General features: G+C 54.7%; 1 protein-coding gene across 3 annotated transcripts in view; it reads left to right on the forward strand.

Annotated features, from left to right (window-relative positions):
• The window catches only part of SDK1 (sidekick cell adhesion molecule 1), a 597,942-nt gene that overhangs the window by 488,928 nt on the left and 83,937 nt on the right, over nt 1–25,077 (forward strand). For 2 of the 3 annotated variants that reach the window (XM_047838939.1, XM_047838940.1), the window contains exons 26-29: nt 5,086–5,201; nt 6,497–6,686; nt 9,134–9,232; nt 23,345–23,539. In XM_047838939.1, the coding sequence (XP_047694895.1) occupies nt 5,086–5,201; nt 6,497–6,686; nt 9,134–9,232; nt 23,345–23,539 (600 nt within the window). Of the gene's footprint in view, nt 1–5,085; nt 5,202–6,496; nt 6,687–9,133; nt 9,233–22,156; nt 22,863–23,344; nt 23,540–25,077 lie in introns of those variants that run through there. The other variant, XM_047838941.1, reaches the window with a different exon arrangement.

The following is a 25,077-nucleotide window of genomic DNA, read 5'->3' on the forward strand; positions in this document are numbered from 1 at the left end:
CAAAAAGTGAAAAAGAAAAAGAAAGAAAGAAACGTGGTCCTGGGCCAGACTTTCTGGGCAACCAAAGAAGGAAACGTCTATGGAGAGATACTGTCACAGCCAAATTGTCCCAGATAAAAAACAACTTTTAAAAGATGAAAAAGATGAATTCACAATTTTTGCCAAACACACAAGGGAATACTCTGTCATGTGTAATAATGAGATCCTTTTTAGTAAGGGAGGGAGGGAGGGAGGGAGGGAGGCAGGGAGGAAGGAAGGAAGGAAGGAAGGAAGGAAGGAAGGAAGGAAGGAAAGGAGGGAGGGAGGGAAGGAGGGAGGGAAGGAAGGGAGGGAGGAGGGAGGAAAGGAAGGAGGGAGGAAGGAAGGGAGGGAGGAAGGGAGGGAGGGAAGGAAGGAAGGAAGGAAGGGAAGGAGGGAGGGAAGGAAGGGAAGGAGGGAGGGAAGGAAGGGAAGGAGGAGGGAGGAAAGGAAGGAGGGAGGAAGGAAGGGAGGGAAGGAAGGAAGGAAGGAAGGAAGGAAGGAAGGAAGGAAGGAGGGAGGGAAGGGAAGGGAGGAAAGGAAGGAGGGAGGAAGGAAGGGAGGGAAGGAAGGGAAGGAGAGGAGGAAGAAAGGGAGGGAGGAGGGATGAAAGGAAGGAGGGAGGGAAGGAAGGGAAGGAGGGAGGGAAGGGAGGAGGGAGGAGAGGAAAGAAGGGAGGGAAGGAAGGAAGGGAGGAGGGAGGGATGGAGGGAGGAAAGTAAGGAGGGAGGAAGGAAGGGAGGAAGGGAAGGCAGGAAGGAGGGAAGAAGGAAGGAAGGAAGGAAACAGGACCTGATTACTTTAAAGTACATACTAGTATGAAAGAGAATATGTAATAAGTATGTTTAAAATTATTGAAGGCTTACAGTTGCAAGATGAATAAATTCTAAGCAATCTTATGTACAGCATAGTGATTATAGTTAATAATACTACTTTAAAGTTGCTAAGAGGTGTGCCCGGGTGGCTCAGTTGGTTAAGCATCCAACTTTGGCTCAGGTCATGCCTAGCTTGTGGGTTCGAGCTCCGCATTGGGTGCTTGTTGCTGCCCGTGCAGAGCCTGTTTCAGATCCTCTGTCCCCCTCTCTTGTCCCTCCCCCACTTGCACTCTCTCTCTCTCTCTCAAAAATAAACCAACATTAAAAAATTTTTGTAAAACAAAAAACAAAGTTGCTAAGAGAATATATCTTAAATGTTCTCACCACCAAAAAGGAACAATAGTTATTTGACCGAAGGAGGTGTTAGCTAATGTTATGGTGGTAATCTCTCTGCAATAAATATCACAAATTGACATGTTTCACCCATTAGTCTTATGCAATGTTGTGTATCAGTTATATCTCAATAAAGGTGGAATAAATATTAAAGTCTTAAACTGTGAAAAGAAAGCATTGAAACTTTAAAGATAAAATGCCATTTTGAAAGCACTTTTTAAGAAAAAAAAAAGACACAGCCACTGAAAATGAAACACTACAATTGAGGTGAAAAGCAGTTTAGACACTGCTAAAGAGAGAATTCTCAAACTGAAAGCTAGATATGAGTAATCTATAACTGTAACTCTAACGAGTAAATAAAATACAGCACAGAGACACAGAGGTTGAAAACATGATAGGTTAAAAGGCATAAAGAATAAAATGACAGTGTCTGACATATCTAATAAGTCTCAGAGGGGAAGGAGGGAGGAGAAGAGAGTGAGGAAATATGTGGAGATAACGGCTGAGAAGGTTCAGAATTGATATTTTATCAGACTGAAGAAATACGTCTCCTGAGCAGAATAAAATATGTCCACACCAAAATGCATTATGCTGCAAGTGTAAAGCCTGAAAGCCAAAGGGAAAATCTTAAAACTGTTTGGAGTGAAGGCATCTTACCTGCAGAAGGCAAGACGATTTGAAGCCGACTTCTCAAGGACAGTGGAGGCCAGAAGGCGGTGGAATCATGGAATCATAACAATCCTGAAGGAGCTAAGAGAAAGTAACTTAACCTCAAGTTTTACACTCAGCTAAATTACTTTTCAAGGATTCTGTTCAGAAAAGTACAAATGATACGTGAAGATGAATGAATTGTAATAAAAATGGAAAATAATATTGTTTTGTTACATTTCCAAAGAACACTCTCAAAAAAACGAAGTGAACCAACGTCAAAATTGCTGAAGTGAGACTATATTTTTGTAGAAATCTGTTCAGCTGCTGCAAAGCTACCTTCAGGATAGTGAGGAGAATGCTGAGGCTGTCAGCATCTGCGTAAACTCACTCCAGATGTTTTCCTCTCGCTCTGTCCTCTTCAGACCATCTGTGTCACCTCCTACCCGGTAACTCTGAGTAGACTTTCTTGAGCAATGTTGTTTATTTTTGTAGGGATTTCTATGTTTCAGGTGATACCGGGCTACAGATTTTGTATCAAAACAAAAAAGGCATAACAGATTTGTGTTTTGTCTTGGTTGGCAAAAAACAACAACACATGTGTGTACGTATCACGGAGAAGCACAAGCAGCCCCTGGCACCAACCGGATCCGTTTTGGTATTGCCACGTTTGTGGTTCACTTGTTGAGAAAGTTTTTGATCTAGAGTAAGAATTGTTCTCACAACCTAAGCGTTGCTTTATGCTACCACATTCTTCTTTTGAGGGTTCTGGCTTACAGAAAATTATTTTTTAGTTTTTAATGGGATGTTTGTTCAGTTAGAAGAGTTTGGGTTCGGAAGGTGCCTTCATCACAAATTGAATAATAGGGTTTTTGATCTTCATTTCAAGATGTGATGATTCAGATTTCAGACACTTTTAAAAAATTTTTTTAACGTTTATTTTATTTTTTTGAGGGAGAGAGAGAGTGAGCAGGAGAGGGGCAGAGAGACAGAGGGAGGGAGGGAGGCAGAGAATCCGAAGCAGGTTCCGGGTTCTGAGCTATCAGCACAGAGCCTGACACGGGGCTCGAACCCATGAGTCATGATATCGTGACCTGAGCCACAGTCGGATGCTTAACTGACTAAGCCACCCAGGCACCCCCAGACCTCAGACACTCTTCATGGTGGAAGAGTGGGGTCCTCAGAGCCCCTCTTAGGCCGATCCCTCCCCGCAAGAGTACCAGTGCTCGCATATTGGCCCTCCCGACCTGCACATTCTCTTCCAGTGTTGCTGGATCTTTGGAGCTTGGCACCTCCACCTCTGCATGGTACTTCCAGAACCTCCTGCCGGAGGCAGCCCCTCACCTCTGACAGGCAGCCCCCCACCCCCCAGTTCCTGTTGCAGCATTTTGATGTCTTGCCTTCCCTGGTCCTGCTGAATTTGAACACGTGCCCTCCCAACAGAGAAATCCACCCCTTCCAAGAACAGACCCTGCCAGGCACCGCTTAGCCCTCGAGGGTGGGTAGGAGGGGGGTATGGGTCGCAAAGCCCAGTGGTGGAGTGCACCTGATGAGCAGGGAGGGAGCGGAGGGAGCTGAGGGGGAGAATAAACTTCAGACCGTGCCTCGTGAGGGTGGCCACACGTGGGCACTTACATATGGTGTGGCCACAGGCATACTGAGAGCCGGTGTGGGAGGCACGGAGCGGAACATTTTGAACCACATTTAAATGACGTTTCCGATTTTGAAGTACGATCTGACTGGTTTCATGACATCTTATGATTTATTATGATATATTATAAGGATAAATGAGGCCCTAAAAATCAAGACTGAGCAGTGAGAAATCCTGTGGAGGAGAGGGAGCAAATGAAGGAGAAAAGAAGCATTGTAATCGGGATTGTTTTGAATGAAAAGGAATTTCTAGGACTGTCCCCAAACTCAAGATGGCAGATTGGAAAGGGAGTTGAAGCTGCCTCAAAATAGAGAAAGGGTAAGATTAGTTACTGGTTTATTTTTACCAACTTTAAGATACTCAGATACTTTGTGACTAAACGGCGGATTGGATCCTGGTGGGATGTGGATCCGGTGACACTGTGATCCTGAATGCTGCCATGACCTTGCTGGGGGACGCTAGACCTGCCTTTTCCATCTGAATACAGTTTAAATGGGTTCACGAGAAAATTATCAAAGCCGAGAGATTATCTAGAAAATAAAGACTCGCCTTTTAAAGTTTGATGGTTGTCTCAATACACATTCTTTCTGAGCCACTGGAAACATATAGGACAAAATTAGTTCAGTGATGGGGCTCCCAGTGATGGGGGCCTGGGTGGTTCGGTCGGTGAAGCGTCCAACTCTCGATTTCTGCTTGGCTCACGTTCCCACAGTCATGGGATCGAGCTCCGTGTTGGGCTGTATGTGAGACTGCTTGGGATTCTTTCTCTCTCTCACTTTCTGTCTGTCTGTCTCCCTCCCCACCCCTGCCCTGCTCACACAAGCACGCTCTCCCTCTCTCTCTAAAATATTAATAAATAAATAGAATTAGTTCGGTGACATCCGTAAACAGGAGAGAGTCAAACTTTATCCTGCAGGTGCACGGGTAAGATTTGCACAGCTTGCCTCCGGAGGCCCATCCCTTTGTATAAAAAGCACTCACCTAACCGACTGGATGGCGTGCTCTCCAGCCCTGGTTTGCCCACCTGCAGCACGGGGCTGCTCACCCCTGCCTCACTGGATTCATGCGGCTCCTAGATGTGAGTGTGGATCCGAAGACCCCGTAGCACAGGATGTGCACTGAGCACATGGGCGATCTTCCCTCCCCTCCCTGTCATGTGCATGGTAACGTCACCTGCTCTCTCCAGCACCCCTGCCGCCCTCACAAAATACCACATTTAGAGGTATCCCTGAACCGGGGTCTGGAAGTGAGGATTTCCCCCTGGAGAGAAAAGCCTGTAGCTCCCACAAGTTAATATGAAAACAGCCCAAGCATATTGTCTTGCTGGGCAGATTCGGGTAAAATTGAGCATCTAAATACCCCGGATCTGTGGAATTTGTTGCTAATATTAAAGAGATTTACATTTCTGTTATATCTCTGCAGGCTTAATCTGATCACTCCAAAAGGCTCAGAATTCATTGCTCTTTCAAGGACAACTTGATTGTTTGGGTAAAAGTTGGGCCTTTATTTATAGAAGCCTTTAGATTTTTGGTACCAACCTATTTAACTCATCCCTGGCAGTTCCTTCAGCCGCGCCTGAAAATGTGTCCGCGGAGGCTGTGAGCTCGACCCAGATTTTACTGACATGGGCTTCGGTACCAGAACAGGACCAGAACGGGCTCATCCTGGGCTACAAGGTACGCGTTCAGGTGACCGTCCTCGCGTAAGTTGTAATGGGACTACATGCCACTCCCCTAAACCAGGGAGCTTGTGTTTTCTTCCAGACCGACTGCACCTGCCGTTTTGTGATATTCCTGTCTGGCGTCTTATCTAAACTTATCTAAACCCTCTGGGGATTCGGTGTGGCCGTGACCTCTTACCATAGACTAAAGCAAGGCACACACAGTAGCCACCTACTTAGCCTTGAACCTCTGCTTCCAGGCTTGTGAAATGGGAGTCGTCATCGTAGCTGCCTCTGAGGTTAGGTATGGGACGGAAGCCAGTGTTTTCTAGGGTGTGCGTGTCAGGTCCCTGTCCTTAGCTACGTGCACGCATGCCTGCACACCAGTACCCCGGGAAGTCCAGGCAGTGGCGTCGGGGCGAGGGGCTGACCGCCTTCCAGCCTCTCTGGGAGCCGTTGCTGGGTGTAGTCTCACAGCCGCTTGTGTTCTGTTCCGTCACCTCCTCCAGGCAGCAGGATGAATTCTCCCAGACGTGGCCAGCTGCAGACTTCTGCCTGTCGCCTGCGGGTGTCCTGTGATTTCAATCCCTAGTCTCTGTCTTTCCCCACCTGTTCCCGCGTCTCCCTTCCAGGGAGCTCTGATTGCTCCCTCAGGCCCCATGGGATGTGATGGTCCCCTGGAGTGGGTCCAGTGAGCCACGCTCCACACCACATACCTGGGTCCTGGAGAAAAGAGCTTGCTGTCCTCTAGTCACTCTGCTCCCTGGAGATTCCCATCTTCTGTTGCTTTCCGGTCACTGAGGGGCCAGTTCCAGAAGGGTGAGCTCTGAGGAAGGACTTAGGAAATGGGCAGGAGCAGGCGGGGCCGTGGAGGGCAGCGTCCCGAGGTGCTGAGTCTGTGTGGGGGCAGCAGTACCTAGCCCCGGGGAGCTGCGGCCTGGGGTTCAGGCAGACTGCAGCGACTCTCCTGAGGCAAGAGCCCAGTTTCCCAATAAGCTGGGACACGGAGTGGGGTGCAGGCTCCTGGAGGAAGCAGAACGTCTCTGTGTTTGTGACCGAGTCCTCGTTTCAGTGGCTGTGGCTGCTGTGGCTCCCGCCATGTGCCCCAGATCTCACAAAGCGCGTCTCGGGCCGCTCGCCCCCACGGAACACCGCACGTGGAAACTGGGTCCACAAGCCAAAACGCGGCCGTCCTAGGGGAGGCAACGGTCGCCTGGTCCTTGCCTTGGGGTTGGGAGCCCCGGTGCCCCTGAGACCCCTTCTTGGCACCGCGCGCCCTCATGACCGTGCACTTGTGTGCTGATGCTCCAGATCCTGTTCCGGGCCAAAGAGCTGGATCCCGAGCCCCGCAGCCACGTCGTGCGCGGGAACCACACGCAGTCGGCGCTGCTGACGGGTCTCCGGAAGTTTGTGCTGTACGAGCTCCAGGTGCTGGCGTTCACCCGCATCGGGAACGGAGTCCCCAGCTCTCCCCTCCTCCTGGAGCGGACCAAGGATGACGGTACGGTCGCCGGGTGCTCCCACGGCCCGAACAGTTTGGATGCTTGTCATTTGTACTTAATTTTCAGATCCCCCCTTTTTTTTTTCTCCTTGCCTTTTTTTTCAGTTGAGAAAAACAAAACAGAATTGTTTTTCAGTCACTGTTTATATGGCCAATTTCAGCCCGGAGTGAATTTTTACAGCCTAATTATGAAGCTGTGCGAATTTCAGCCGTAACTTGGCAGCAGGCAGTGCAGTAAAGGCCGGGTGGGCTGGGGCCGTAAAACCCGCGGCCGCTTCTCCCGGGGCTGTGTGCACAAATCTGGTGAAGGACTCCGAGCCCAACCTGGGCGCCCCCGCCCTCGCGGCGCCCCCAGCTCCAGGAGACCCTGCGTGGCGTGCCAAGAGGCTGCCAGAAGTTTCTGGGTAGAGCTCTTCCCAGGCTCCGGGGTGGGGGGGGCGGCACGCCTGCCTCCAGGCGGGAACAGCACGCGCTTCTTGACGGCTCTGTTTTTATGGAAGTCTAAATCATCAGTAAATATGGTTTTCCACTTTGCAGATGTCAAACACTTAAAGGTTATCTCTTTTACATTTTTATTGTTAAGCTGACTGTGGCAAATGTTCGGCGGGGGAGGGTGTTCTGGGGGAAAACACCAATCTCCTCCCCCCACCCCCCACCCCCCCCCCCCCAAAACTCACCTCAGGGATCAGAAGCTTCTCACGGAATTGGACCAGCTGTAGGTCTTCATCCACGTGTCTGCTGAAGTCATTAAATGAGCCCCCACGGCACTCGGGCTGGTGAGCCGGAGGCCTCCTGTCCTGCAGGGGGACAGGGCGGGCATCGGGCTTCAGCTGATGACAGGAAGGAGCTCGGCTCGGTGTCGTGCTCATCCCATCCTGGACGCGGAGTCTTGGGGGGCTGGGGCGTGACAGGAGAAGCCAGGGCGTCCCGAGTCACAGAGACGAGAAGTAAAAGGGGCATGTGAGAAAATGGGCCTCACAACTCGGTCAGTTACAGGGGCTGCTTGCGAGAGTATAGGTTGGAAGTCAAGGAATGATTCTCCTTCTCTCAGAGTCGGAATTTAAGCATGTTCTCTACCCCCTCATTTCAGTGTGATCTATGTGACCTGCCTTGGGGACAGCACAGGAGGTCCGTGCCACCAAGGCTGACGTCAGAATTTGCATATGTATGAATTGGCCCTGGCCTGTGAGCCCTTAGCCTCCTTCTTACGTTTATTTTGCCAAACATAGGTTCATTTTTTTGAATGTTTTTTAAGCTTATTTATTTATTTTGAGAGAGAGAGAGGGGGGAAGCACAAGCTGGGGCGGGCCAGAGAGAGACAGAGAATCCCAAGCAGGCTCCAGGCTGAGCTGTTGGCACAGAGCCCGATGCAGAGATCGAACCCCCAAACTGTGAGATCATGACCTGAGCCCAAATCAAGGGTCAGATTCTTAACCGACTGAGCTGCCCAGGTGTTCCCAAACACAGGTTTATTTAAACACAAGTTTAGGGACGCCTGGGTAGCGCATTCGGTCAAGCGTCCGACTTCGGCTCAGCTAGTAAGTTCGAGCCCCGCGTCGGGCCCTGTGCTGACAGCTCAGAGCCTGGAGCCTGTTCGGATTCTGTGTCCCCCTCTCTCTCTGCCCCTCCCCCACTGTCTCTCTCTCTCTCTCTCTCTCAAAAATAAACAATAAAAAAAATTTTTGAACACAGGTTTAAAATCTTAAATGCTCTTCTCAGCTTCATAGCCAGAGGCAGAACCCCACAGCCCCGCGTGACTGTAACACACATCATCCTGTTGTATCGATCGTTCTGTGCCCATGGCCTCTTACCTGGGAATCAATCAGTTAAGTTCCAACCAGAAGTTCTGGTACAGGCCACGCACTTCCTCGCCTCTCCGTTTAGGTAAATGTATCTTACGCGGGCTATGACCCTGTTACTAAACGGTGCCACAGTCATGATGCACCGAAGAATTATATGCGCTTGTGCACCTCAACTCTTCGTTTTCTAGGACGGTGCAGGAGGGGGTGGTGTGCATAAGAGAAAAATCAGTGTTTGTCAACATGTTACTTTGTCATTTGGGAGGGACTTGAGGCCACCTGGTTTATCCAGCCCCTGCTAGCGGGTGTCGAGCCCCAGACCGGATTCGGGCCAGACTGGCAAAACCTCGACCCTCAGCTTGGCCTGCTGAGAGCAGGTCTTACGCTCAGGGGACGCCTAGCACGGTTTGTGAGCACTTCTTCCGGAACTTGGAAAGCAGATGAGCTGGGTTCAAAATGAGCTGTTTTCTCAGAACCATTAGGGGGCCACGCAGAGCGAGCTAGTTTGCAAAAGTCAGTCGTAGACTCAGAGCGTCCCATCCGTGATCAGAGCCGCCGTGCTGGCCCACAGAGTCGCGCGCAACCTCGCCACGTACCCACGTAGCACCGTAGCGGCACCTGGCTCACGGTCTCCCTTCTTCCCTCCAGCCCCAGGCCCACCCGTGAGGCTCGTGTTTCCTGAAGTGAGACTCACGTCCGTGCGGATCGTGTGGCAGCCGCCGGAGGAGCCCAACGGCATCATCCTGGGTGAGGGAGCGGCCGCGATGTACCAGGTCGTAGCTCGGAGGGAAACAGCAGTTGGATTGATTTCATCTATTTTTTTTACACATCAAAGAGGTTGGGGGAAAAAACAAAGTCCTGCCCGCCGTGGCCACGCGTTTTCCGCGCTGAGAAACGTGGGACCCTCGGCTGCTCTGTGAGCTGAGCACTGAGGTTTCCTTGCAGGTGGGAATTTCCACGTTGTTCACCCAGAACCTCTTCCTTTCGTTCGCGGTTCACAACGGTACCGTGTGTGATTGGCCTTTCCTTCAGCTTCGAAGCCACGAGGCTGTTTCCATGTGTGTTTGGGATACAACAGGCTCATTTTTCATGGGAGCCAGAGGCCTGGCCTTTGCTCCCAAGTTCCAGGAGACATCCCCTGCTGCAGGGCTTGCGCCTAATCCTTTGAAGAAGTTTCCGGAGTGAATTATGTGTGCCCTCGTCCCCCGGAAATTTGTTTGCTTTTAACTTTTAGCGGGGCAACTCTGATAACATTGATGAAAAGCCTTAATTTTTCCTTGTTCCCCCAAGGCAGCAAGTTGTATTTTTTAAAAAATCATCAGTCCCTTTATTTATTCACATTCTCACCATGACGAATTAAGGGCCTCCTGTATGCCTGGCATCGTGTCCGTGGTGGGCAGTATGGACTGAATAAGATACGCCCGTCCTCAAGATGTGAGGTGCCCAGGGCAGCACCGGGGAGAGGCCCAAATGCAGTGCAACATGATAGGTGATGGGACACAGATTCGAGAAATGCCCCAAAGCACGTCTTCCTGGGGCGAGGGGCTCTCGGTGGACAGAAGGCCGCTTTGGAACTGGATCTTGCAAAGAAGTGGCTTCCGGAGCCCTGGAGGAAGGGAAGAGGGTCATCCACTCAGCCAGACGGAATGTCTTGTGCCTCTGGTTGTGTAGACAGACCCAGGCCTGGAGATGTGGGCCGGGCCGGGGACTGCTGGGGATGGCCGGCTGCACCAGGCAGGGGGTGCTCCTAGGCCTTGATGTGTGAAATCAGGCATCAAAAGGCACAGTATGTTCTCCAGACCCGGGCCAGCCCTCTGATCGGGTGTGTCCCTAATCCCAATGTGGGGCAGACCCCCAAATGTGTCAGTTTGTGTGCTGGGTGGTCAGATCAGAAACCTGAGCTTACAGACAGGTAGCAAAATTCACCACGTCTACCTGCTTCTGACATTAGGATTCTAAGATTTGGTTCAAAGAAGGGTTCGCTTCATTAAAACACTTTTTTTTTTTCACGTGTGCTGAGGCCAGTAGGGAGTCACCCAAGGACTTGGGAGCAGCAAAGTGACATAATCAGATTTGTCTTTTAGGTAATAACTAAAGGGAGAGGCAGATATTTATTGAGTTCTTGTTTCATGGAGACGGGGCCTGGGGCGTACCTCAGTCGCCTGCACAAAGGCTGTGGCCCTCCTCGGTCTGACTCTTCCTTGGGCGGTGCCTGGAGTCACTAGATGGGGCGTCTTGCTATGAGCACGGTATTTCTGAATTGGGTGACCTTGGGAACTATAGGTATTTGCTACTCAAATCACAATGAGCAGACGAAGAAGCCCCTGTTGAAGTATGTGTTTCGGATCCTGTCCGGACGAGACGGGATCTCAGACACCTGTTGGGCCCTGCGCCTGGAGCTCCAGAGCTGGGGCGGAGGGTGGTGTGCAGGGCATAGGCTACGGCAGAGGCTTTCTGGAGCCCTCCACACAGGGCGCAGACTGCTGCCTCTTCCGGATGGAGCGTATCCGATTACCCAGGGGACGTCCCCAGCCTGCTGTGAGACAGGAAACATGTCTGGAGCACAAAGTGTGAATTCCAACCTGTCACAGTACCCGGAGTCTCCAAGAAGCAGAGCCTCCCCTGCCTGCTGGGGGAGGGAGGCCCCACGGCCCTGGGCCTGGCAGCCCCCCTCGGCTCTGCGCTCCGCCCATGCTCCAGTCCCAAGGCTGGTGCTAGTTCTGCGCCCCGCGTAGCTGCGCCCACTGTAGCCATCGTGGACTGATAAGAATCATTCTGACAGGAGGACCCCACGGGAGATGGAGGGGAGGCCAGTAAGCGTTTCATGTGTGTTTCTCTCTTAGTGCAGACAGACCCGCGCTCTGATTTTGAACTGCTCATCCGGGCTCCTCTTTGGGGAGGTTCTGGCCTCCGCCAGCACCAGCCCCCTGTGCTTACTGGTCCTCTGCCAGGGAAGACCCCTGCCCCTTCTCTGCCTTTACCGTCACATTCGATGTCACCTGTACCTGCACATTCTCTCCACGCCCGTCCCTGCCTTCCTGCACCGACCACAATCACATGAGTCTTGCCGTCCAAAAGTAAACTCTTGTCACTTATTTTTAAGGGTCTCTCTAACATCTGTTCCTCTGATTGAAAGAGCACTTGGAAAAGGGGAATTCAGACCATGACGGAATAGAATCTTACATTATTCACATGGAGAGCCATAGAAAGTGTGGTACCACCCAGGTGAGGCAGAGATGTGGGGAAGCAGACACACTCACGTGCAATTGTTTGGAATGTGAACCGGCACAGCCTCTCTGGAGAAGAATCTGGGAACGTCTTGGCGAGGTGAACACATCTGCGCTCTACCTCCCGGGAGCCCGTCAGCTCTTAAACCCTGGAGGACGTCTCACACCGGGACCCAAGGAGAAACGGTCGGGGACACTCCTGGCTTTGAATATCGCTTTGAATAACAGGGGAAACCAAGAACCGGACACCCGAGTGTCCATCAGTAAGACCATAAAAAGGTATATTTTGGGATATTCACCCAGCAGAAAACACGGTAGCAGTTAAAATGATGAACGAAATTACCCAAGTCAATACAAGTGAGTCTCAGAAACATTTGTTCAGGGAAAAAAGAAGTCGCGGGAGGGTATGTGCAGCCTGAGAACATTCCTGCACCTTCAGAAACTGTGTAAACGTTATTTTCCGTCATTTACGGGTACACGCGTACAGGAAGGTGTGAACACGTGGGCAGGAACATAACCTGAGCTGCGATGGGCGTTACGCTGAGGAAGAACATCCAGTAGGGCCGCCGGACGGCTTCAACTCTTTCTGCCTCATCTCCCGTCTAATATGAAAACAAACAGTCCAATTTAGCAAAAATCTCAATATGTGTTCAGTTGGTGTGATGAATATATGAGTGTCCGCTCTATAGCATTTCCAGTATTTTCTGTATGCTTGAAATATTCATGACAAAAAAGGACAACTTGAAAACAAAAATGGCACATTCCCTATAAGCTCTAAAAAAAAAAAAAAAACAAAATTTTAAAAAAGAACAGGAAGAAATGAGAATCACCCACAATTCCACCACCCCGAAACAATGTGAGTATCTTTGTTTCCTCCGGTCGCTGTTCTGATATTTTTATTATGAAATAGTTCACGCTTACACAGGAACCTCTTTTCTCTAGCACGTTTACGTCGTGACGGCAGTAAACTAACACGCATCCCTGCTGCCCAGTGTGAGATGGTGAGCCCGCCAGGCCCCCTCTGGGATTTTGTGTTTATCTCCCCGGTGGTTTCCCACGTGATTTCCCCAGAGCTGAAGTTAAGCCTAAAAATCTAATACTAGTTCTGCATGTCTTTAGATTTCATACAAACTCCGATGACAGGTTTTTCTGCAACCTTGCTCTCTTCTTCCCACGTCACAAATACACTGGCTGTCCACGTGTGCGCACAGCATCTTGCCCGGCCATCCCCCGGCCGGGACGGTCGCAGTGCCCCCAGCATGTCTGCAACACACGGGTGCCTGGTGCTCCCCTCCTGGTGCGTGCGCGGGAGTGTTCCCCGGGCCACCCCCCGGGGACGGCCTCTCTGGGCCACAGAGTCTGTACCTTCCAAGCTCTGCACGGTGACGCCCATGACGCCAGACCATTCTCCTAGGTAGTGACACCGATTTGTACCCCCACCAGCACCCCCACCGCCATACACATCCGTGCCAACGCTCGACAGCCTCAGAGTCTAAATGTTTTGCCATTCTGGAAGACTTCACATGGTGCCTTGTCGTGGTTTTACGTTGGGTTTCCCCAATGGCTTCCTCAACGCCAGATGTGCGTGCCCATCCTTGCGAGTCTGGGCATTTCCTTTTCCATCTCTGTAATTTCTCCTTCTCGCTTGCTGGTTCAGCCACGCACTTAGAAGGTTTTCTTTTCTTGACGTCATGTTTATCAATTTGTCCTCGCAGGAAGGTTTTTCGGGACATCAGGTTGACCACACTGCCGGAAGCAGACACTATATACTCCAGTACCGTTGGGGGGTCCGCAGCGAGAACACGCTCATTCAGATGACGTAACGTTTACGTGCAGATACGTTGCAATTGAAACTTTTAAAAACACGGACCTTCTCCCAAATTGAGCAATCGTAAACAATAGGTGCAAGTGACGTCTTTAGAGGTCAATTTCCACAGCATTTCCGATGGTCTCCGAGGGTACAGGCCAGAAGCAGAATGACCTGGAGAAGGTGCTGGAACATCTCTAAGGTTCTTCACCTGTACTTCACACTCTCCGTCCAGAAGCACCGTTCGTCAGTGCCCCTCACACAGGCTCCCGTGTCACTCCACCCTCACCAACATCTACATTAATGTTTCTATATATTGGCCAGTTTAATAGCTAAAATGTAAAATTTATATGGGGGTCATTTTCACAGTTTATTAGCCGTCAGGGTTTGTTTTTTTTTTTTTATTATTCCTTTTGGGAATTCCCAGCTTATGTTCTGTACTAGTTTGCTGGGGCTCCCATCGAGAGCCACAGAACAACAGAAATCTATTTTCTGTCAACTCTGGGGGCTGGAAGCGAGAGACCCAGGCATTGGGCAGGGCCAGCGGGTCCTGGGGCCTCTCTCCTGGGCGTGCAGACGGCGTCTCCTCCTGGTGTCCTCGCCTCGTCGTCCCCGTGACCCCTTCTTGTAGAGGCACCTGTCACTCCAGACCAGGGCCCACCCTAGTGACCTAATTTTACCTTAATCCTCTCTTTAAAGACCTTGTCCTCAAAAATAAAATAAAATAAAGACCCTGTCCTCAAATACGTTGTCACGTTGGAGGTGCTCAGGGTTAGAACTGTAACCTAAGAATTTGGGGGGATTGCCATTCAGCCCCTAACACCCCCTTTGACCATTTTTCTCTTGGGGATTAACCCTCTCCTCACTGGCTTTTCCGTGCCTGACACTTGGGCCGCATCGAAGTACCAAATGGCCGAGCGAGAGCCCAGACCCTGAAGTCCGGTCTGGCTCGGAGGCCTGGCCCTGCTGTGTTAGTGCCACGACACGGGGTCAGACAACTTAACCCAGTAAATACCAGCCAGCACGATCGTTGACAATATTATCTGCCACACACTTGCTCGTTTAACTTTGGGCACAGGGACGTTCACAGACCGCAAACGTGTGCGTCTTCCAGTCAGTCGTCTGCCGTTTCCGTGGTGGGTGAAGCCGGTGCTGTCACGTGGCCCCCGCTGTCACGTGGGGTCGGCGTTCACCTGGCCCTCCCCAGGGCTGCTGTCTCTCCGTCTGTCCCTCACTCCGAGTGGCAGGACTCCTCCCAACCAGGACTTGCAGGCGTGTCCTGTGAAATGTGCTCAGGAAGCGCTCCCTGGTCCCCGCGTCCACCGGGGACGTGGTGGCAGGACCGGGACACGTGGGAGGGTTGACGGGGCTCGGCCTCTTCAGGCCGCAGAGGGCAAGACCCAGCGAGAGGAAAGGCCGAACAGCAACACGCACCAACACTGTCTCTCGGGATCTGACTCAGCCAACTGTTTTCAGGAAGCTTCTGAGACAGCCTCAGGTGGGCGTGACTCACCCTCCCCTGCGTCCCCAGCCGGCTGCGGTCTGCGCCATAAACTCGGGGATCACGGGCTGCTTGCTTTACTCTCCCCTGTGTTGTAAGCACTGTGCTCCGGACAGGCCGAGTGGCAGCGTGGGTAAGCTTGCACACGTTCCTGAGCCTGTCTGTGCCTCAGTGCCCCCATCCCTCAAATGGGAATAGCACTCACCCTCGTAGCGTTGAGTGAGTTGTGTGTGAAGAACTTAGGACAGCACCTGCCATGTAGTAAACACCCGACGAATGTCAGCTCGAACGCGTGGCTGTTCGGTATTTCATCCTGTCTCCTGGACCAGAGGGTGTCTTCCAGTCACCCAAGCCGTCCCCCAGCACCAGCATCTATCTACCTGGTGCTCGCCAGCGGGAGGCGCATCATTGCTCTCCTCTGCCCTGGTCGGGGGGGGAACAGAGGTCTCGTGCTGACAAGACAGGGAGAAGAATCAGGAAAGGCAGGTTGGAGTCAGGCTATACGGTGTTCCTAAAGTACATTCAGAAGTCGGCATTGTGACCCCCCGAGGCCCTGGGGCTCACTAACGGTCACAAAAGTCCAGGTAAGGAGAGGGTCGTGTTTAAATGCTTTGAGCATCCCAACCGCGGCAAAGCGGACGAACGGCCAGGCGGTGCCTGGTCCCCCCTTCGTGCAGAAAAACACCACATTCGAGCCTCTTCCGTCAGAATGGCCTTCAGCTGAACAGTAACAAATGTTGTCTGGGCAACCCGTCACCTGGATATCATTACAGCTAGCGCACCAACTTGCAGGTGCTGTGGGGAAGATGAGAAAACAGTTCCTAAAGGTCCGGCTTGGTGTTGAAGGGAGAGAAAGGGAAACGGCTTTCTGCAGGCCTGGCTCCCAGAGACCTTGAATCAATGCTCACGCTCGGGTGGCACGGCCCTCCGACTACAGAGCCTCCTCGGCAGCCCGCGCTCTTGTAATCTGTAGCAAAACGTGTTCTTGCATTTCCAAAAAAGATTAACGGCACGAAACACCACCGGGCGCCGACAGGGAAAAACGCTTGCTTATTTGCGTAAATATTTTACCATGGAGAGCTTTTAGCATTTAGAGCCTGCCTTCGGGGGATGCGGCGAGAGCCACCCTGGGCACCGCCACCCTCCCTCGCTTGCTCCGCGCTCCCTTAAATGCCATGAAGCCGACGTGACGCGTGTGCTCTTTAAACCCACGGGGTCTGCCCCCCCCCCACCAGGCACCCCGGCGCCCTCCCCCACCTCCACCTGCTGACCGAGGGCCTAACATTTACCTTCGGCTTAGTACAGAAGGGTGTGCGAGGGCTCTGCTGAGAGGAGCGCCAGTGAGCATAATCCATGTTTGCAAATACATAGTTTTGATCCACGGCTGCATTTGTCTGCCCCCAGCCCTCACGGATAAGCCGTAAAACCAACAAGCCACGCGGCCTCTGGGCAGGGTGCCTCCCGGGGCCCAGGGATGTGTCACTGAGCAGGCGACTCTCAGACTGGTCCCTTTCGCTTGCCCGGGAAGCCTGTGACCACCAGCCACGTGACACGCAAGTCCCGCAGGGGGCTCCGGGTGTCAGCCTGCAGTCACCCCGTCCGAGCGAGGCGGCTGAGACCCCCCAGGAGGCTCCCAGCGACAGCAGCATCTTAGAACCTCCTCTTGCGTCCCGCGCAGCTGATGCTTCTAGAACTTGTCTGGAGCATGAGGCACACGCCCTCTTCTGATTGTGATTTTCTAGATGCACGTTGTTGTCTCCGCCTTCTGGGCATAATCAGAGACCGCCCAGCCGTCTCTCACGCTGCGGTTTTCATCTTAGCCTTGGATCAGTGTGGCTCGTACTTGGCCTTGCCCCTCTGGATGCCTGTATTCTTTTTCACCCAGCACTTTAAAAATCAGACTTTGCTCGGGCCGCGTTTCACTCCTGCTACTGATCCGGCTCCTCTGTTCTTTTCCTCACACCCACCGCAGCCTTCTGCCCTTGCACGGTGACACTCAACACACTGATGTTTCTGACCTCGCTGCAGCTGTAATTACAGAACAAGCCTCTCCCACCGAAAGCTCTCATCCCGCAGCACTAGCTCGTTATTCTCCGCAAACGCAAGAACGGATGCTCAGCCGCTTCCTCTCGCCGTTTCTGCACAGAAGGCTCTCTTCTAGTGTCCCTTGAGTCTAGGACGTTTTCAGGACACTTCAGCGTAAGACACAGGTGTCAGTCTTCAGTTCACCAGGCCACAGAACGGGGACGAGAGGGCATGAGCCCAGTTTCAGGGCGAATAACGGGAAAGGACGGACGTGACCCGCGGGCTGGGGGTTTTCCCCAGTGGCTCGCGTAGGAGCTGGGTCCCAGACAGACGGACCAGCCCACATGCCCTGCAGTTGCACACGGGTGGCAACGCTGTGCCTTGCGGTTCGCACGCGATGCGCCAGAGTCGTCGCCATGGCGGTGGGAAGGGGGGCATCGTCGCCTCCGTGCTTCAGCGGCAGAGGAGCCCAGGGCGGTCCCGCCACGGACACCCCCTGTCCCAGTCAGTCCTGGTAGCGCCTCCAGCGGCCGGCTCACACGGGGGAATATTACGCAGCCACTAAAGCTTGAGTTTCTGAAGGGAAAAAAAGAAATGAGGCTTTTGGGATGTGGCGAGGAGACACAAAAAGCCTGCATTTGGAGAAAAATCAGTTCTGTTTCAAGTCCCTATGCATAGAAGGATGATGGCCAGAAGCGGTCCCTGAGATCAGTGACCTCTGGGCGGCAGGGTCACCTTGTCGCAGATGCCTTGGGCGCGGTCGGCCCTCAGAGCCTAGGCTCTCCAGCTGCTCTGGGCCAGCTGCCCAGGCCTTAGCTGCCGGGGGCCCCGCCGGGCTGCACCCTCTGCCCTGGGACCGGTCCTCTGGGGGGGACTTGCCCGCCAGCAGCCCTCAGCCCGTGACCGCTGGGAGTCTGGGGGACCACGCAGCAGCCCTCTCCACGCCTCCCATTAGGCAGAGCCTTGGGGACCCGCAAGGCGACTGCCTCCTCGTGCTTGCCGTCCACTCCCCGTGTTTCCTGGGCTCGCCTCCCGAAAAAGCTCTTCGCTCCAGGCCAGGCTGGAGCCGACCGGGCCTCTCAGGACTCAAGCCGCGGCACCCCTGGAATAGACAGTGTCTTGTGTGCACAGAGCCCCCGGGCGTCCCTCTGGCATCTGCCCTGCTTAGCCAGCTCTGTGCCCATCCCCTGACCGGTGCGGCCAGCGGTGCCCACCGCCGCCCGTGGAACGTGACATCCGGAGAGTCCTGGTCCTCGTGTCACCTGCCGACCTGCGGCCGGGCCAGGGCGGCTCCCGGTGGGTTGTCGCGCTCCCCCCGGACCTCGCGGCCGCTCTGACCCCAGGCCCTGCTGCCAGGGACTTGAGGCACCGCCCTGACCTCGTTCCCAACGCAGGCACGTCGGGGCTTTTGCACACAACCCGTTTTTCTGGCTGCTTTCTGAAACAACTCTTCCTCTCTGGAGGAGCTGTGGCCCTGGAAGTCTCTGCCTCTCTGCTCTGCTGGCATCACCTCCCCCCTGCCCGGGCACGGGGGTCAGCCTCTCGCTGTCCAGAACACCTTGCGGTTTCTCCCGGTCCCTCACAGTCACCTTGCAGGTGACCAGATTGTCACAGTCACCTTGCAGGTGACCTGTAGAGTGACCAGATTGTTTTCCATTCGTCTCCATTTTCTTCCAGTCACCAGAATTATACCATTTTAGAGCAGGGAGCTAGGAGAAACAGCAGGGCCTCCCGGGCAGAATGTGGCTCTAATGCTGAAGGCCCAGATCCGTCCTCTGCTCCTGTGCCCCCTCCCTGCCCCCAGGGGTAACACTGACTGCTGTGATGTGACACGTGTCCTGTGCCTGAAATACACTGGCTCTAGTAAGTGGGGGCTAATTGTTTTCTTTATTCATAGTGTAGGGGCGAAGACTTCTCCCTTCTTCCCTTCTGGGCTCTACGTCCAAGAATTAAATTGACATAAGGAAGATGAACAGGAGGGGCCCCTGGGAGGCTCCGTCAGTTGAGCATCTGACTTCGACTCGGGTCATGATCTCACAGTCTGTGAGTTCCAGCCCCACGTCGGGCTCTGTGCGGACAGCTTAGAGCCTGGAGCCTGCTTCGGATTCTGTGTCTCCCTCTCTCTCTCTGCCCCACCCCTGCTTGTGCTCTGTCTCTGTCTGTCTCAAAATTATCAAATAAAACATTAAAAAATTCTTTAAAAAGACAGATGAAACAGAGAAAAATTTAATTTTATATGTGTATGAGCCCCAAAGATCAGAGGCTCAAATGTGACCATAGCAGCAGTTTTTAATGCCTTTGAGACAAAGAAACAATAAATTTGTGAAGAATTGACAAGACCACAGGGTTTGGGCTTGGGCTAGTAAATTAGTGAAGAAGTAACAAGATTTATTCATGCGGCCATCTAGGCCCTAGACTGCCCGCGTCCGGGATAAGGGGGCCTCTCTTCCTCCTGCTGTGGGGAAGGCACCTTCCCCGTGGGAGACTTCTTTCCTGCTCTCAGGGGGAGAGAGGAGGGTCACAGTGTCCTTCCCGCACTGGCTATTCCTGGGTAACTTTAACCCAAAGTAATCGGTATGCAGAAACGGCATCTCGGGAGTGACCTGTGCTGCTCTGCTCCAGCGGCTGAAAATGAGGAGCCGGGAGTCGTGTTGGTGTTGAAGCCTGGCTCAGGACCTCCGGACATCCGAGATGTCACGTGCAGAGTGAAGGCCGCTGCTGCGGCTGAGGGCAGCCTTGGGCTCCGGGCTGCCTGGGGAGTCTCCCAAGACGTGTGCGTCCGTGGCCAGTTGTCTGCCCGCTCTGCACACGGACGCTGGGAGAGCGTGTGCGAGGGGGTCATATCCACTCCTTACTCTCTCAGGTGCAGGCCTGTGTTCTCATGCCGTCAAGACAAAAGCTGTCCAGCTCATCCTACACAGAAATCCAGTGTGTACCTGGACAGGGCCCAAGCCTGCTTTTAATGCAGAGTTAGTTTCTGTTCCTTCGAGGAGGGCTGGTGACTCTTCATCACCAGCAGGGATATTGGAGGTTTTGAAAACATCATGTTTGATCGTGTTCTTATGCATAATGTCTGTGGCTGCCAGAGTGGCCTCTGTGCTTCATTGTCGAGATCAGTTTGTCTTTGGAAGATACCCTTCTTCCCTTAGTTTCTCTCTCTAGTTTAGGAATACGCTTACGTTAATGACATCGGTCAGGTGCTTTTTGTGCTGGGCGCCCACTCTCCTCCAGTGGTCAGGTGGAAAGAAGGGGTCGTCACCAAGGCCCCTGGTGGACCCCGGTCTCATGCGAGGTTCACATCAGCCTCTGTACGCGAAGCGTGTCCCCGCGCGGGCAACACTGCCTTGGAACGGTGCCTGGTTTCCTCCCGAGCTTTGATCTACTCTGCGTGCCGCTTTAAATTTGCTGTTCACCCGTAGTTCCGCTGCAAATCCCGACAAGATAAAAATGAGAACGCGACTCATAAGAGCCAGAGGGGGACATACCGAGGTTAGAGGTGCGGTAAGAGCCTTGATTTACATAACTTTCATAGCAGTGGGTGAGGGTCAAGACCAGAAGAGAAACAAAAGCGGTACCGTAACTAAAAGACGCCGTGTGGCCCACAGGCCAGAGGGGAAGGTGTGCTGACCTCACCACCGTCCACGGGGTCCATGAGACTAGGAAGAACCAGGGACTGACCTTATGGAAACCGTGACCGTCAGGCATGTGTATTAGAAGAACCACAAACAGACGAGAAAACCTTGGAAGGACCAGACCTCTGACAGAGCACATGCCAACCACAGAGGTGCCACCGAGGAAGGCCGGGTGCGAGCCCGGATGCGCCCTGCACTACCGCGTGCGCTCTCGTTAGCAAGGCAGGGCTCGTGTCTCCGTGCTCTCAGATTCTCACCGGAAAGACACACGAGGAGCCAGCAGAGGGGACCTGCCAGCTGGGGCCTGGGTGGGAGGTGACTGTCTTGAAAGTGCTTCCTTGCACTCCTGTGTTATTCGTGAGCCGTGTTGAGTATAATACAACCCGAAGAGTAATGACAAAATGTTTCAATATAACATTTTAATGCCTTCGTTTAAAAAAAAAAAAAAGGCAGCTTAACGCTCGGAGTTTTCCTAGATGAATGTTAATTCCAAGACAAGAGGACGAGTTCCAGCCACAAGGCAGCAAGCCAGAGACGCAGGCCCTAGACGCACAGTCCCGGCCCAGGAAGCAGGGGCCGTTGGATAATGGATGGGCCACGCTCGGTGCCCACTCTGTGCCCGGCTTAGTATGCAGCATGCACCAAACGGCAACCTGGACAGCACCCGCCCACCCCCGCCCCGCCCCTAGTATGCAGCATGCACCAAACGGCAACCTGGACAGCACCCGCCCACCCCCGCCCCGCCCCACGTCGCCTAACAGACTGAGATCCAGAGGGGGCACCGTACTGGTTCGCAGTCGCACAGCACAGACTTCCCAGGGCCTGGACCACAGCCCAGGCAGGTGCGCTCCCAGAGCACGTGCTCATCACGCCGCAGCACGCTGTTTTCCCTTGGAGACATGCTCATGTATCGCCGGCGCTCGGGATGCGTGGTCTCGAGTACCCAGGATTTGGCAAGGGGACGCTCTCCCTTTGCTGGAAGGTTGGGGTGGAGATTTTCTATTCACAGGAACAGTATACGACTCAGTGGAAAGCGTGGGCTGAGCCAGACAGACTCAGGGCTCCAGTCCCACCCCCTCTGGTCACTTGCTGTGTGACCTCAGGCAGACCACTTACCCCGTCTGAGCTGTACTGCTTCGTGACCCAGCGAGCGTACGAAGGCTACCTGTTGTGGCCGTCGCGAGGGCTCGGAGGGGCAAGGCTGCCAGGAAGTCAGCAGGAGAGCCCCATGAGGGGGCTACAGTGACCACGGTGCCCTCACCCTCAGGATACTAGGTGCCTAGGAGACTCAAAAGGACGGGGACCAGGCTCCCACGGCACCCGAACCCCAGGCTCCCCACCTACACCGTGTGAGGGAGAAAAAGGGGGGGCAGGGCACGGACAAGGGGGGCTCGGCCCCTCTGGGTTGTCGGTCACTGAGTGGGAAAGGACAGGCGTCTAGCAGAACACCTTGGCCAGAGCCCGGAGGCCACCGGGGCAGCTGGGGACAGCTGGTTGTCACGGCGAGGAGAAGGCGCCATCGGAGGCAGAGCCGCAGCCATGACAGCCAGTCAGGGGCCCGAGCTCCAGGTCCTGCAGATACCAGGCCCGTGAATGGCAGGGGGAAGAGGGCAGGGGGGGTGCTGTCCCCCAATGTGTGTGCTCACGATTGTGGCCAGCCGTGGTCAGGGGCCTCGTGCTAGGGGCACTCTCTGGCTGATCACACAGAGTTGTCCCCCCCTCACATGTGGCCGCCCGAGACTGGTTCCTTGTGTGGTTTCACAGAAGACCGAGTGCAGGAACCGGGAAGATGCCGGTAAGCTCGGTCTCCAGTGGAGCCAGAGAAGGTGCCAGAAGGAAGACAAAGGCGGAAGGGTGTCTCTCGCGGAGAGGCGGGCAGTCTTGTGCAAGTACTGCGGCCTTGTCGCTGGCGGCCGCGCCACCCCCGGGAGGCCAGGGAAGGCAGGGCTGGCGGGCACAGGGTTGGGCTCTGCTGGCTGCCCTCCCCCCCCCCCCCCACTGCCAGGAGGGCTTTGCCCTGTGGATGCCACCACGCCCCGCCCACCAGTTCTGGTTTTCACCAGTGCAGATGGACGCACAGCCGTCGGTGCCCGAGAGAAGGCGGGGCGCACCGGGTCCCCGGCCGGGTCCAACAGGTGGCCTCTTCGGACGTGTGGAGGCAGTCCCGGCGCAGCCTGGTTGGGAGGTGTGATCATTAATAACATCAGATCGACCACAATCCCTTGATAACCGGGAACTTTAGGAGACGTTCAGAGCCGCTGAAGCTCGCTGCCCCCCGGCCAGGAGAGTTCTGTGCGGTGGAGCCCCTAGCCCAGGGGTGGGGTGCTGGCACTTCCTGGGGCGGGAGGCACAGAGGAGGGGCGGGCGGCAGGGAGGGTGACGAGTCACTGATGTGAGAAGGGCACCTTTGAAAGAACTTTCTAGGAGGCACGGCCCTTGGCCCTGCGAGGGGAGGGGCGGGTGGCGGAGGGCAGAAGGGGGAAGAGAGTCATGGGGCTCAGCGCTCAGAGGCTCCATGTGTCACCACATCTACCTGTCAGATGCTGGCTGAGGAGGAAGGAAGCGGGAGAGATGAAGCAGGGTGGTGGCGGGGTGGTGGGGTGGCGGGAAAGCGGGGTCCCCACGAACCTGCGTGACTGACGGGTGGCCCTCCTGCCCCACCCGCAGGCTACCAGATCGCCTACCGCCTGGCCAGCAGCAGCCCCAACACGTTCACCACGGTGGAGGTGGGCGCCACGGTGAGGCAGTTCACGGCCACGGAGCTGGCCCCAGAGTCGGCCTACATCTTTCGGCTGTCGGCCAAGACGAGGCAGGGCTGGGGGGAGCCACTGGAGGCCACCGTCATCACCACTGAGAAGAGAGGTAAGACCTCAGACCCGAATCTGCTGTCCTGGTGCCACAGCGGGGAGAGACGGCCCCGCGTGGGAGCCGGGGACTTGCTGGGTCCACGGCTTCCTGGGTCGGGCCCTGGGTGGCTCCAGGACCCATGCATTTATCAAGCACCCGCTGAGCCACACCTGTAGCCGGACACATTACCATAGGGTGCCTACACGGCCTGACATTTACCAGAGAGGCACGAATGTCCCAGCTTTAACGAGAGAGACGCGGCTCAGAGAGGTTGTGTCACTGGCCCAGGGCTGCACTGAATCCCCCTGTTTAAGGGCAGCTCCCTGAAGGCAGGCGCTTGGTCTCTGATGTCCAAAACCACGTGCCCAGTCGAGCAGGTGCTCGGTAAGCACGCTTCCTGCCCAGCACTCCTAGGGAGATCTGTCTGGACGGGCGCCTCCTCCGTTCCAAGCACCGTCTTGGTCTGTCCTCACCAAGCCTGGGGGCAAGAGCGCTGCAAGCCCCGATTCTGTGGAAGAGGAAGTTGGGCCCAGACGGATCCAGTGGTTTGCGTGGACACTGCTCTTGCCACAGAAATCCACTGCGGGCTCCCATCTCACCGAGGCCCTGCCCTCGAGCCTCGCTCTGGAATCTGCCTCAGCAGCCTCCTCCCCAGGGGCCACCGCTCCGGGCCTCTGACCCTGGCAGCTCTGGCTGCAGGTTCGAAGGCTGAACCCTCCCCCTGTCTGTGAATCCCGTGACCCCAAACCCTGAGCCTCAGTTCCCCAAAGATGACGACGCCCACCCCAGAGCAGCTGCAGCCTCCCCGAGATGCTTGCCCCCTCCTCCCACGAGCATCTCTGCTATTAACTGGAGGACAGAAATCCCAGGGTCACAGAGCGCCCTCCAGAGCGTGAAGCAGGTGGAGGAGATGGCCACGCACACGCGGGCCCCGCCGTCAGCCCAAAACGCGGTCCATCCGATGGCCCCCAGCACGGGGCTCTGGGACAGAGGACGGGCCCCCGGAGAACCCCTCCTACAGCTGCGGCCAAGGTCCGCAGGCTCGTCCCGTCCGGGACGCGGTCTGGCCAGCGCTCTCAGTGCCAGGGAAGCAACCCTGGGCCCTGAGGGCCACTCCCAAAGCCTCTCACCTTCCTCAGAATCCGTGCAGCCCTGTAGGGAAATCCAGCACTTTCTAAAGCACGGGGAAAGACACAGGTTTGCTAAAGGTCTGATGTGACTTAAATCCAAGTGGAGGCATTAACACGGGTGCCCTTCACGAGGCACCCTGGTCTGGTTCACAGTGGAGCTGCTGGGGCTGGGAGACGTGTGCCCACACCACAGCCGTGCCCCAACCCCCGCACCACGTGCCTAGGGCTCACACCCCAGCTCGCACCCCGACCCCCCCCCACCAGCTGCCTCACCCACACCCCAGCTCGTGCCCTGCCCCCTGCTCCACCTGCCTGGGGCCCACACTCCAGCTTGCACCCCGAACCCCCGCATCACCTGCCTCACCTGCACCCCAGCCTGTGCCCTGACCCCCCGCACCACCTGCCTCACCCACACCTCAGCCC

The sequence above is a fragment of the Prionailurus viverrinus genome, chromosome E3 (assembly GCF_022837055.1).
Source record: "Prionailurus viverrinus isolate Anna chromosome E3, UM_Priviv_1.0, whole genome shotgun sequence".
Lineage (NCBI taxonomy): Eukaryota > Metazoa > Chordata > Mammalia > Carnivora > Felidae > Prionailurus > Prionailurus viverrinus.